This window comes from Cyprinodon tularosa, unplaced genomic scaffold, assembly GCF_016077235.1.
Source record: "Cyprinodon tularosa strain WSP-4 unplaced genomic scaffold, ASM1607723v1 ctg210, whole genome shotgun sequence".
Lineage (NCBI taxonomy): Eukaryota > Metazoa > Chordata > Actinopteri > Cyprinodontiformes > Cyprinodontidae > Cyprinodon > Cyprinodon tularosa.
Window position 1 is genome coordinate 1,158,314 of NW_024038779.1, and position 15,015 is coordinate 1,173,328.

Consider the following 15,015-nt stretch of genomic DNA (forward strand, 5'->3'; position numbering starts at 1 on the left):
GTTCCCATACACCACCTGTGAGAGTGTTTCCTCCTTTATATGGCAAGTTTTTAACTGCATCGATGACAGTGTCTTTTGTAGAGTAAGTATTTAGATGCCATTCTATCCTGGGATCACCACTGTACTGTGCCAGACCTGGAAACAGACATACAGAGTGTATGTGTACTCATTCGCTGATCTACAAGGCCCTCCACATTTTAACCAAACCTGGTAAAAAAAAAGTAAAAACTAGATTTAGTCATTTCAGCGAACGTTTTAATAACTGTAATAATACTTCTTATAGAAGCCCAGTTCAATTATCCATTCTTTAAAATAGTAAAGACAAAATTACCTGTCAATTACATTAATGGGAAAATTATCAGACCACAGTTATTTTATTTTTTAAATAACTTTAAAGTAGCAACTTTTCTCAACTTAGAGCTGCCTATACAGTAGTTTCAACTGATCCTTTAAAAGCGACACTAGATTAAGACTCAAGTTTATCCTATCAACACATAGAGTAAGAACAGGAAGTTAGGGAAGAGAAATCTTCAAATCTCACTTAGTTATCTCCTATATTATACTGCTTTATTAAAGCAGGTATTTTCCAGGGATACCAGTTATGTTGTAGATGGTTTACATGACTACTATAATATCATAAAAATAAAACTTATAAAACATATTTCAGTTTATGGAATGAAATAACATTAATGATCAGGCAGCTTTCCAAGTTGTTAAATAAAATAAATGGCCGGGACCCACCTATCCTGGTCTTATCAATGCCAATATCGAATGCATTGATCAGGTTTTCCAAAAACATACGGACCAGCCTGAAGTTGATCCGGCCTATGCTCCACGAGCCGTCCACCAAGATCACAATATCTGCAATGGCCTCAGTGTGGCACACAAACTGGTCGGCTAAAAGGATAAAGAAATAAAGATGAAAAGACACAAGATAAAAAGAAATAATTAGTTGAAAAGGTTTGCAGGTAATTATCCAATTGACTCAAAGTACTCACACAATTATTCACTTCAAAAACTCTAAATAATACAATAAATGCTTGCAACACCTTAGATTAAATTGGATTATGTTTTTTTTTATAACCACTGCATCATAGGAACTGTTTAACTGGAAGTAGGTTTAAAGAAATAATGAAATAAATACTGGTCTATTTGGAATTACATCCTAACCTAGTCTCCAAGAGAAAAGTGAAAAACTTACACCATCTGGCCTTAATAAATCATTCCTCACAACTTAAGTAACACGTACACTCACATGTTCATGCATTATTTCAATAAAGCTTATCTTGTCATCCCCCCAGCGTTATTTCCTGTAAATGACTTTATCCACTTATGGTTGTGTCATAGATAACTTTCTAGTCTAGAGAGGAAATGGAGAACAATCAAAAACATGCTGACAATAAAATGTATGTGCTAGTGAAGAAAAGACATAAAGAGAATGCTGACTGCACAGAATGCGAGTTATTACTTTGTTTTGCTCAGAGGAGTATGTTGTGCGATTAAGATAATTATTAGTCATTGTAGCTTATTTAGCTAGTACTAACTATTATAAAGCCAACCAAGTTATGTCTAACATCTCAGCTGAATAAATGCAGAGTAGGTGAGATTTATCATTCTACTCTAACAAACAATTCAGCTTTGATTACGGAGGATGGCAACACTTAGATAGATAATTGTTGTTATACTAAATGTTCCACCTGCACCATTTCTGCCATAACAAAATCTAAAACGCTTAGAGCCACTGGTATTTTAGCATCAGACTGTACAAGTATCTGTTTCAAAGAATGACTTTGCAAACAGAGCCATCTGTCTGCTGTCACTGCGTGTCAGCATGTTTGAACCACCCAGCTGTTATAGGCAGCAGATAAAAGACAGACGTCAAGAAAGCATATTTCAGGGACGAATGATGACATTTCTTTTTTTTTGTTTGCTGCTGCCTTACAGGTATGACTGAGGCATTATAGACAAATACAGAAAGCTCCAATACAGTGAAGTAAAGGATGAAAGATAAATGATTTTCAACATTGTTTGAAAACAAAAAGCTAAAAACTATGGTGCACATTTGTATTTAGACCCCTTTATTCTGATAATTCTAGCTTAGATAGGGTCGCAGAGGTGTGTTATAGGAAACAACATTGAGTAAACAGTGAAGACTAAGGATGACACCATTAAACAGTAAAACAAAACTCCCAAATCTTAAACACCTTGTAAAGCACTATTAAATCAAACATAAAAAAACAGCGTAGAGTCCCATTGTTACTCAGGAGGAGCTGCAAAGGTCCTCATCTAGTGCAAAAGAACCTATCAGAGGGACATCACTTAATCATGCACTCCACAAAGCTGGCTTTTATGGAAAGCTAACAAGAAGACATCCATTCTAGATGAAAAGCAAAAAAAAAAATCCAAATTTCTATTACTTATTATTACAAGTAAAGTAGGCAGCCCAGCACAATGATGCAAAATATGCAAGATCACACTCTGGCCACAGGAGAATTCAACTTTGAGGCCTTCAAATAAGGCACCATGTGAACAAGAATTACCAGAGTATATCAAAGAGATGGTAAATGAAAACAGGGAAAGCTGATGCTGAGATGAATAGAGCTTAATTACTTCTTCAAATTATGCCTAAAGCAGTAATTCACTTGATCAAAACATGTCTGAGAAGTCTGCACTCTTAGCAGCCTGTCCTATCTGCCTTGGAATAAAGAATAGCCAAGACATATTTACATTGAGATGCCTTTACCGACCCACACCAAGAGGCACCTAACTCCATCACCTGCCTACTGCTGTGTGATGTTAGGCATTATGCCTCAAATGCAACCAGTATTTCATAACAAATTAATACACTGTAGCGAGGATGCCCCTGCCCTTGTTCCTTTGCACAAAAAGGTGCCCTCCTTAAAATTCTCCTTTTTCTTTTTATACTATACTGACTCGACATTTCCCACAATGCACCTTGAAAGTGTAGTGATCATCTATGGTCACCATATGAGCAGATATATACCAAAATGCTTCGCAAGAGCTCTCCTCACAAAGCATCATGAATTTGTTGTGTCTGTAAAGAAAAATAAAGACGGCGCAGGAACGGTGCGGTAGCAAACCAACAGGTAGCAAAAAGTAGTGACCATCTGTCTAAACGGTCACTTATCTGAGTAACCTGACAGTTACCCTTTGCTCCACTTAAGCCCTTGTCCTGAAATATCTGTGCACGCACCACTGCTTCGTAGTGCAAGTGGGGATATTGCAATATATAGTTGACTTTCATTAGGCTTAAAAAAGCGTATCTGAAGAGTTTATTTTGTGTTGATCTATCCATTTATCTCTTACTATAAACAGAATTTTCATACAGGTTTGTGGCTGAAAAAACATGAACAAGGCAGTAAAGAAAAGCCTCCTCCTACTATAACTGAATACAATATTGCGGACACATGTTCATTTACAAACTAAGCATCTTTCTGGGTGGGGGGCTTTAGCTATAAAAGGTTAGGAAAGAAGGTGCTGGGGGGGAGAAGCAGTGTTAAATCTGCAAAGCCATTATGCCTGAAGATCCAGGTGGTAAACGAAGGATAAGAGGGTCAGTAATTATAGTTAATCACAGCTCACAAACCAATCCTAACTTTTATTATTTGCAAGGTGACAAGCATGTCAGCTAAAGTTAGTCACAATGTTAGTGTTTCGCCTGTGAACCAATAATTAAGATAATTTGTGTCCTTCACATAATAACCAACAACATCTGTAAACAGTCTGGTCAGTTAAAGGAAACAATTTGTTGCCTTTTATCTTTTGACAGGTTGACATTTTTTACTCATCACCACCAGAATCAGAGAAAAAGCTCATCATGATGTTCAAACAGCCAAAGAAGATATGGCACTATTACACTACTAACATTTTTTTTATTATACTAAAGTTAAAATATTACTTTTGTATTAATTTGCACCTAATAAAATAATGAAAATACAGAAACTTTATTTCAGTACTGTGGAAGCTTTAATACCATAATCTGTTAAAGCTGTGAGGACATAATCTAGTGTTAGTAAGAAGTTTTCTGATGGACAGACAGCAGTAGCCTGGTCAAAGGTCTCTCTGCTCTTTTAAAGTCTTTGCCTTTCTGCTTTCATCTGTTCTCTAGAAGTCTCAGAGCTCTGCTATGGGTTAAAGTGCAGTTTTAGTAGATCAGTGGGGAGCAGAGAGGGATGGTAAAAAAGAAATTAGGTTGAAGGTGACAGATAAAAAGCACTAAATTAAAACACTGAGTTCTGTTCTACAATTTGCTGAACACGTTAGATTATCAGTACTAGAAGCAAAATCAAACATTTAGAAAGGTTCTAAAAATCTATGAAAGTAAAATTTAAGGAACTGATTTCATCTTCATTCTTGATGTTGAATGTTAATATTAGTTGTTTGATGATCTGAATGTTTTGAGGTGGTGGAACAGCGTAAACATGTTAAACAAATAAAGTGCTTTTAAACAGATTTTTATCGTCTGTTCAAATACCATGAAGATTAAGTGTTATAAATATATATATATACATATATATACATACATACATATAAATATAAATATATATATATATATATATATATATATATATATATATATATATATATATATATATATATATATATATATATATATATATATACACACATATATATACACACAATATATATAGGAGTCATTCATAATTTCATAATTTCTAAAATGTTTCAAGCATACTCCGTACCAAAAAGAAAGGGTACCTTCAAAGTCTACTTAATTTATTATATTTTAGATAAAAAAAACAAGTAAATATGTAGCCATTGTTTTAGATTATTGCTGTCGTTGAACCTTTACAACATCCCCTTAGTCAGATTGCATCAAACGCACTGATCATATAGCAACCACTGTGTAGCAGAAATCGACAAACACGTCAACTCTTTTTCTAAAGAACGTTTTAAAGCAATTTTTTCAAGCTGTTATGTCTTGTAAATAATGATTACAATAACATGAAAACATGAAGTAAGACAGTTACTGGCCACTGGAAAAAGGCTAGAAGACACTCTTGAGCTAGGAAAGGACCAGAAGGAGTGCAGAGCAAGAAGCCTGGTAGAAAGCAGCACAGGAGGGCTCAGTAAGTTGACTGGGACCAGGACTGGGGCTACAAAAAGAGGACGAATGGTTTATTATGTTTTCTTACACATTATGGCTTCTTTGGGTGACATTACACCTTCTTCGGGAGACATTTGTGGGTGCCTTTTCCACCCACAAACTCTATAGAGCATTCCTCTTGCATCAATATAAACTGTTCTATCTTCAACTTTGATGGGAAAAGGCTTAGTCTCTGCTGGGCTCCTTAATCCAACATCACAAAAACATCCAGTCCCTTTGTTGGTTGACACAAGACCATTTGACAGAATAGTCCAACTCTGGACAGGGGAACGCCATGAGGTGGTTCCCTTATAGCACTGCCTTTATCTCTGTGGAAAGATGGAAGCCACATTGGGGAGTGAGATGGGAAAAAAAGCCTATTTCACACTCTATCCTTGACCTGGTGCAGATTGAGATATATATATAAAAAAACCCATCAGCACTAGAAAAGCACATGCAACACAATGCCCAGCAATTCTGGGCCCTTCTGCTATAACATCCTAGGGAGTTTTGATAAGGGGGAGGCCGAAATCCAAAATTCACTTTTTGTTTAGAAAGCAAGCTGCACAGAATTTTCCATCAACATTGAAGTCTTCAGTCTCTGGGCTCCACATGGTGAGTCCAAATCCCAATTTGTTGGGCTTTTCTGCCTTGAAGCGAGCATGCACATCCAAGATATTATCCCATCTCACCTTTAAGTTAAACAACTGCAGCCAGCTTGCATTCAATCGCACGCAGCATATGGCTCAGCTCACGGTCCTGCTCGTTCACAGCCTTTGTGAGCGTGTCAACCACCATGGGCAGCCTGATCAATGCCCAAATTGCTGCAGATATCCTCTGTAATTGTAGATACATCAGGTATTCTCCAAATCCAAACAGAAGAAATGTGAATATCATAAACATCCATACATCTTCCACATCCTCCACTGAAAACATTGTAAAACAGACCATCCTCCAAGCCTTCCATGAGACCATGGTGTATCCCATGAAGTATGTCCCGGCGGGACAGGACGGGTCCCCTTTTCCCTCTCTTTCAATTGAGAAAATTTGATTTATTGCATTGAAAGACCAGCTGAACCAGATCCATTGTTTGAATTTGGGTGATATGAAGAGATGGCTCAGAAAAGCCAAGACACAGCAAAGCAGGGACAGAGCAGGGAATTGCAGGAGCAGCAGAAAAATGCTACCATCTCCTTCAAGAACAGAGTCCAAAGTCCAAATACACTCTATTTGCCCTAATTGCACCATTTGCACAATGAGAAACCCTTTCTACAAACATTGCCGTGCCTAAGTCTACGGTTATTTTTATAAATATGACACTAATTCCAACAACATCTGCTACTTCTTTTTTACTTGCACCAAACAAACACAAAGGACATGTACATCAAGCTGCACTGTTTGTAATACTTATACTGTATAACATTTTGCAATAAAAGGAACAAATCCAAAGACAGAGCAGTAGTTCGGTAGTCTAAGCAATTTTTTTTCACACCAAAAAATTGGATAGGTAAGTTTGTGAATCACAGTGTTGACGGAATCATTTTTAAACCTAACTTGCTCATACGCAAAAGTAAAACCTGTTTTTACTAAACCTACTAACCACACAGGTGGACACACATCAACTAAAGCAAGCTGACAGACTGTCCACCTGCTACTCACCATAGGGGAGCAGGCCCTATGATACATCCCACAGAATAAAGAGCAAGACTGCTGAATTAAATGAGAAACACTTTGAGGTTTGCAATGACTGAACGAACATGTGTAGGAGTCGTGCTACAATTTTAACTGCAACAGCCACTGTTGTCTCCAGCATCTAATCAAATAGAAAGAGACGCAATGGCAGCAGAGGCTAGAATAAAAAACAGGAATAATAAATGTCAGTTTACAGTAAGAAAAGCTGTAATAGCTCACAGATTGTGCATAGACGTATAACACCGCAGCAAATTATGTGTTCCCCATAGAGCAGATTACTTCAAGCAAAGAAGATTGGTGTTTAATCTCCTTCACTCAGGAACTGACACGCACTCCCATTAATGAATATAGTAGTGAGAATTGTAAATGTACAGAAGAAAATAGCATGGTTGCACACACACCTGTCAGGCTGTAGAAACTTGTATATCCTCCCTTCTTCTTTTCATTATTCTGTATTTGGTCTTATTAGCAGCTGTTTGAAATGGCCTTAATTTAATGCTGACCTCTATTTAGCCAGGGATCAGAAACTTTCGCCATCAGTGTGATTGTATGTCAATGTCTGGAATTAACACTGAGGGCAGCAGCAAGCATGTAGACCTGCAGCATTTCCTTCTTTAGGGTGAACCAGGTTCCAGAAGGACACTTACCCTTTTAACCATTGCTAAATATGATTTTAAGTAATAATGGGTAACTAATTTCCAAATGACTATTTTATAGAAATGATTAGCTTAGCTGCAACAGTTACTGAAAATCATATCAGTTCCAGTGAATTAAAAGCTGCAAATTACATGAAACAGTAGCTGCAATTTCATTGTCACTTCAGTTAGATTTTTCTAAGAATCTGATTCTCCAGCCTGCTGGTCATAACTTTTCAAGATTGTCACATTCTTATTTATTGACTTTGACTATAAATATGTTCACTATATTAAGATTAGATTTATTTATTTTTTATTAAGAACATAATATTTTATTAACCTTCCATGTATGCATTACTTGGTATTAGAGATAAAATCACAACACAGTACAATTTGTGGTCTCAACGTCATAACAAAATAGAACCAGAGGTTTAAATACTTTTGAGGTTATATTATTGTGATAATGGAAATATTATTTAATCAATTCCATGTTTGTGAAGATAATTTTGAAGAGGATTTTTAATCTACGAAGGGTAAATATAGGATTGCAACGCTTAGATAATTAGATATCTTTATATGAAAAAAAAATATATATATATATAAAATTCTGCTGTGCTTAATTAAAATGAATTAAATAAACAACAAAATGAAAACATTATTTTCTACCAGATGCTTGTGGTAGAGGAGCTAGGAAACAAGCTTATTTATAAAGACGATGACAGACAGCAGACTGATACACCTGTCATTTGCTCAGTGGCCCTTGGTTTAACTCCGGCAAACTCAGCCAGGCACAGACATTCATATTCATCGGGGAACCTGAGGGAGTCTGCAGGTGTTTATATGCAAGACTAAGTTGTTTGATCCATGAGGCTTTAAGTTGAAATTTGACAGCTGTGTTTTAGAGGGTTTATGTCACCTTATGAAAAATATTTTTATGCTTAGGATCTTGAGCTTTAAACCATTATGTTTTTGGTTCCACTTCATTCAACACATAGATATGCAAATACACAAATGTTAGAAATGGTACAAGCAGAATGTGACCTATTAATACTACTGTAAATCTTGTTTTCCCACTCCCAATATTCAACTCATCAGATTCACAGTTGCTTGCTTTCATCCAAAACCTGTATCGGATGTAGAAATTTCCTCTTTTAAAGCTGTCCTTAATTAGAGAATATAGCTGTATAGACACATTTGAAGAAAGTGTACACCAAAGTAAGTCTTCAAATGGTAATCTAGTCTAATCGATCATTTGATGAGAATGAGGCAATAATAGATATAAGAAAGATGTAAATATTTTGTTGAGGCTGACTGGCGTTCAAGGGGATAAAAGAACATAGAAGCACTGATCCATAAATACTTTCCATGTTAGACAAGGTAATGGTAAACTATCTCGATAGGTGGATCTGACTAAAGAAACCGCCCTCCAGACGAGCTCTGAGCTGGTTTTCATGTGGCAGTTAGTCACAGTAAAAGCTGAGCCCATAGCTAAAACAGGACTAAGCACTGCAAAAATTCAAGCTGAGATTCAAATTAATGTTCCCTTAATTCGTAGATAATGATTAAAACTTGTCTCAAATGCAGGTAAGAGATCCAACAGAACAAGTACAGGTAAAAGTCTATTATTTGAGCCCATGAGAATTTTATTAGTGACTTTTAACAGGGCTGTGATGAGCTCTAAATCGAGATTGAAACTCTTCAAAAATGCCATTATGGTATAATGAGGTCGTTATTAGGCCAGTTAATTTAGGTGTGTTGGACCAGGAACAAATCTAAAATTGTTAGGGGGCCACCCCTCAAAAACATCAGTGTGAACCCCTAATCTAGGGGTTGATATCAACACAGGTTACAATGATTTACTAAATACACTCAACAAAGACAAACCAATATTCACATCTCTTTTTAAAATTTGACAAATATATTTAATCTGCTTTCACTCAAATTTTGAAAGGAATTTTATCATGCTGTTGTGATCAAGTGTCGCTGATGTAACCGGAACTACTCCCCTCTGAAGAAACACCCCTCCGGTGGAGGCTTTAAAACAGCCAGCTTCCCATTTCAACGTCCTATTCTGTCGGTGGCTCTTTGCGGCTGAGGGCTAGACAAAGCGTTTCCAGCTGGGCTACGCTAAGCAGCAACCAAGTTCCTCCGGAGAGGTCTGCGCTCGCTGGACCGAGTCAGACTGCCTTTTTCCTGCAATTCAGAAGGAGCTGAACACAGTGTTTTTATTCTTCCTGCAATTCAAACCGAGTTGGACGCAGTGTTCCCTGAAGCCTGCTGCAGCAGACAGAGAAGAGCTAATCCAGCTCTGCTAACAGCCGAACAACGGGGCCCCCAATCACTTCTCGCAGAAGGAGCCATTAGAAGCTGCCAGACTGTGACTGACTGAGACGGAGCAGTGCCGAGGAGCTGCTGGGTGCTGCGGCTACAAGCTAACCACCGTAGCAAATCAACTCTTATTGTTGCATTGGATTGATCCAAATCTCTATGAGTTGCTGTTGGACGAACAGACTTTGCTACCATGGCGCCTGCAGAACATTGGATTGAGCCGAAGCCCTTCACTCCACCGAACCAAAACAGTAACATCATCCTTCCCCCTCCTTTCTATCTCATGCTTAATAAGTGCTCTGCTTGGGATAACTAGGCAGAATAGGTAGTCGTGTTGGTGTTTTATTTTAAATAAGCTTTCTGATTCAACTGCTAATGGTTTTAAGATTAACTAAATGCTAATGTTCACTACATAGACTGAACAAGTCACGTGTTGCTGAAGCTAACTTCTACAGTAAACTGGCTAGCTCCAGCTACCTCATGCTGGAGGCTACATCGTGAGCTAACCCTGTCTATTTTACAGTTGAACCCGTCCAGACAAGAAGCCCTGGGACCAGCTGAGCTAATCCATTTTAGCCTCATTGTAATTAATGCATTCCTGAGTCATCATTCATTTTTCACCATAACCTGAATGAAACTTCATTGTTTTGACTGCAGTTAACATCTCTGCATCAGGGTTTATTTACATTTTATCTGCTGCTATTATAAAGGCACTTCCAAAAGTCTTAAACTTCAAACATCCCTCAGACTTTCAACGGACTCTTAAACCCCTCTTCCCCCTCTTAAATTGGTGAAAGACAACTGGATTTTTAACAGCCAGAATCAGGAGTCCCACCTTTTAAGTAAGGGGCTAAAATCCTTGTCAGTAAATAAATTGCAGTTATTATCATTGAACTGAATAACTAGTTTTACCCTTGATTTGAATTACCTATTAATTAACTATAACTTCCAGTTATAGTTATTTACATATTCATAATATTCTGGTAAACTCGCACAAAAATGCTCTCCAAAACAAAACACACCATTTTTTTTATATTTTGCTCTGATTAATAAAAAAAAGAATCTAATAATCTAATAAAAAATGGTTTTTTTTTCCTCCATTAAATATAAAGTAAGAGTTTGATATAGCACAAAGCAAATAGTCCTTGCAGAGTGTCATAAAGATTTGGACATGGAAAGCAACTACGGGACTATCTTTTTTATTAGTACAGAGCAACAAAATTCATTCTTTGCATTAAATAAATAGGAGATAATTAATTTAACTGAGTTTCTACCAGTAATTACTAACATGTCACATCCACAGAAATGCATTTGTTAACTGCTGTCATACAACTGACTCAGCTCACACATAAATGCCCTTATTAACAAAGGACAAGGACAGACTACACAAAGATCACATGAATTCTCATATCATAACCAAATGAACAAACATTAAGCAGCTTAAGACCCAGATCTTTTTTTGCAGTTCCTGCCAGCAGGGGTAATTTAGGAGCTGAACAATATGCAGCATGAAAAATAAAGAACTATAAGTGAGGTAAAAGAAGACAAAATAACGAGACATTCATAAACGTACTTTAATTCTCTGAAATATCCACTTTCTTTTCCATTTACTTCACTGCTTCTCAATCAAAGTGTCTTATTTACCCTATCTGAATGCAGAACGGCTTAAATAAACTGTACATCTTTTCCATGTGGCACTTTAATATTTTCACATCTGTTTCCTATCTCTTGTGTAAACTACTGTTCTCTGCGGTGGCAGGAGTATTTGGCCCAACAGAAGCGGAAATGTTAAGAAGCATTTAAAATGACCTACAATGCTGTTTTCTTTTAGCTTATACTGAGCTTAGGTGTTGTTTATATTGGCCTCACTTCTTGACTTGGCTGGAATCAGTTTAATCAGTTTCCTGTTACTGACTGTCTTTGTTCATTTATCAGCCTAATGGCAAAAACCTTTGGAGTCCAGTGAGTCCAAGGAGTATTATACTAACCGAATAGGAGGGGCAAGAAGAAAATTAAACACCAATGAACAAGAAAAAATGCGCAAAAAACCCTACCTGGTAATCAGAGACTGAAAGAAAAAATAGAAGGTTGGACCACAGATAAATATACACTGAATTACTCTGTCTGAAGAAAGTTTAAAGAGATAAAAATAGAAAGAACACCCAGTAAACCGTATTCCTGAAAAAAAAATTGCTCCAAATGTAAAAACTACAATCAGCAGGTGAGAGTTTCTTACTCTCTGCAATGATGACTCACCTACTGCTGTCTAACCAGCATACTGAATATCAGTTAAATGTTATTGACCTCAAACTCAACCTTTACATCTGTCTGTTGGGTTCAATGTGTTTTTTCATGTGTGAAATTGAGCGTAGATCCATTTTTCAACTGGTCACGTTAAGTAAAACACAAACCCAAATGAAGCATCCAAGAAAGGGATACAGTGGATAATCTGACATTCAAACAACACAATCACCTCAAATATACTCCAAAAGACATTTGTGAGTTAATGCAGTTAAAATATTTTTTTTAGGTAAAATTCTTTAAGTTCTAGTGTACACTGTGTGCAGAATTATTAGACAAGTTGTATTTTTGAGGATTACTTTTATTATTGGGCCACAATTGTGTTCTCAATCAACTCAAAAGAGTCCTTAATAGCAATGTCTATGTGCAGGTAAATATTACTGTGCAGAATTATTAGGCATCGTAATAAAAAACAAATATATACCCAGCTCACTCGTTTAGTTTCACCAGGTAAACCAATATAACAATAAAAAACAAAAAAACCAAACAAATCAGTGACCAATATAGCCACGTTTCTTCACCAGGATGCTCAAAAGCCTTCCATCCACAGATTATGTCAGTGTCTTGATCTGTTTGTGATCCACGTGCAGCAGCCACCACAGCCTCCCAGACACTGTTCAGAGAGGTGGACTGTTTTCCCTTCCTGTAGATCTCACATTTCATGAAGGACCACAGGTTCTCAAGGGGGTTCAGATCAGGTGAACAAGGGGCCATGTCATTATTTTTTCTCCTTTTAGAGTTAGTGTCCAGCCACGCTGTGGTTTATTTTGATGCGTGTGACGGAGCATTGTCCTGCATGAATATAATATTTTTCTTGAATGAGGGCGACTTCTTCTTGTACCACTGTGTCTTCCATAAACTGGCAGTAGGTCTGGGAGTTGATCTTGACTCAATCATCAACCCGAAAAGGTCCCACAAGCTCATCTTTGATAATACCAGACCATACCAGTACCCCACCTACATCTTGCTGGCGTCTGAGTCAATAAGGAACCTGCTGCCCTTTACTGATCCAGCCTGCTGCCCATCTATCTGGCCCATCAAGACTCACTCTCATTTCATCAGACCAAAACACCTTGGAGAAATCAGTCTTCTGATATTTCTTGGCCCAATCTTGACGTTTTGTCTTGTGTGTCTTGTTCAAAGGTGGCCTTTTTTCGGCCTTCATTACCTTGTCCAGGTCCCTGAGTATTGAGCGCCTTGTGCTTCTCGGCTCCAGACATGTTGCAGCTCTGAAATATGGCACAACTGGTGGCTAATGGCTTCCTGGCAGCTTCACGCTTGATCCTTCCCAATTCATGGGGAGTTATTTTGCATGTTCTTTTTTTTAACACGCTTTTTGCTTCCCTGTTGGCTATTTGCCATGAACCGCTTGATTGTGCGATGATCCTGCTACAAAAGCGTAGCAATTTCCAAACTGCTGCACCCCTCTGAAAGATATTTGACAATTTTTGACTTTTCAGAGTCTGTAGAATCTCTTTTCTGACCCATTTTACCAAAGGAGAGGAAGTTGCCTAATAATTAAGCACACCTTATATAGGGTGTTTATGTCATTAGGCCACACCCCTTCTCATTACAGAGATGCACACCACCTGATTTACTTAATTGGTAGTTGGCTTTCAAGCCTATACAGCTTGGAGTAGGACTACATGTATGAAAAAGATGATGTGGTCGAAATACTCATTTGCCTAATAATTCTTCACACAGTGTATGTTTTTCCAACCAAAAACATTTTACTGTGTATGACATAAAGAAAGTGGATGTCAGGGTTGTGCCACTGAGCTGGCACCACAGGAAGTCACAGAAGTGAGTTATTGTCACTCCAGACACCACAGCTGTTGCATTTTCACATCATGTCTTTGATTCAGCAGAGCCAGCAGGTTAACAGAAACCACATGCTGAGACAGTGCAACACCTTCTCACTACAGTCACTCTGAGCAAGAAAAGAAAACAGCTATAACATAAAAACAGATGTCACATTATAGAATAATGTATGGAGATAAATATTGATGTATTACTGCTAATGTGTTCTATAAACTGCAGAAATATCATTTAAAACTTCTACATATACATAAAATATGCGGATTTTGGGATAACATTTATTTGTTTAATTACTTAAGTGTTGCTTAGTATTGAAAGCTTACAAATAATGGTCATAAACATAATTCTCAAAAGAGCTATGCAAATGCTAGATAATGTTTTCAATAACATTGATTAGAATCAAGCCACTGAGAGATACATCCATGCTGTGCAAGACACCATATAGCAGTTATTTTCTTCATGCTTTGTTGAGCAAACCATGAAATATATTTTTGTTATCCAAGACTGGATTTAATTGCATGAAAAAAGAAGGTTATGTTTCGGCAACATACTCTCATAAAGCAGACAGAAATATCTCTAGACATTATAAAGGGCTTGCAAAGATAAATAGAAGTGAATTTTTTAAGAAAACTATAAAAAAGATCCACTTGTTCTCCTTCCACCAGGAGTTTTCAGTAAAATATCCTCAATTAAAGTTGATAGGAATAATATCTACACCCAAATATCACAGTGTAGAATTGGAATGAACATTCAAATTAAAAGGAATATAGCTACATCTCAATCAATCAGAAACTATAAAACATTTTAGGGATTTCTGATACCGAGAAAAGTTTGTTTTCACAATCCATAAAAAGGGTAAACCACAAGAGGTTCCCACCAAAGAATCCGAGTGCTGGGCCTGAAAATTGCAATGAAAAGTTGCAAAGAAGAAAAAGATATGGTAGATAAAAGTATAAAAGCAGAACAGACAGTTGCAGCCTTGATACTGTAGAACTGTGAAGCAATGGTTATTTAAGAATTCAGGGGAGATTTACAAGGACTGACTCCAGCTGCAGCAAGAGCTTCTTGGAGGACATGGGCTACAGCTACATATTCCCTGTGCCGAGTCACTCC

At 37.2% G+C, this 15,015-nt stretch overlaps 1 protein-coding gene across 1 annotated transcript in view; it reads right to left on the reverse strand.

The window, feature by feature from the left end:
* Positions 1 to 15,015, reverse strand: part of LOC119783753 (collagen alpha-1(XIV) chain-like) — a gene marked incomplete at its 5' end in the record, with an annotated part of 135,895 nt that overhangs the window by 78,525 nt on the left and 42,355 nt on the right. The window contains 2 exons of the mRNA XM_038285402.1: positions 16 to 135; positions 742 to 897. Coding sequence (XP_038141330.1) covers positions 16 to 135; positions 742 to 897 — 276 coding nt within the window. The remainder of the gene's footprint in view (positions 1 to 15; positions 136 to 741; positions 898 to 15,015) is intronic.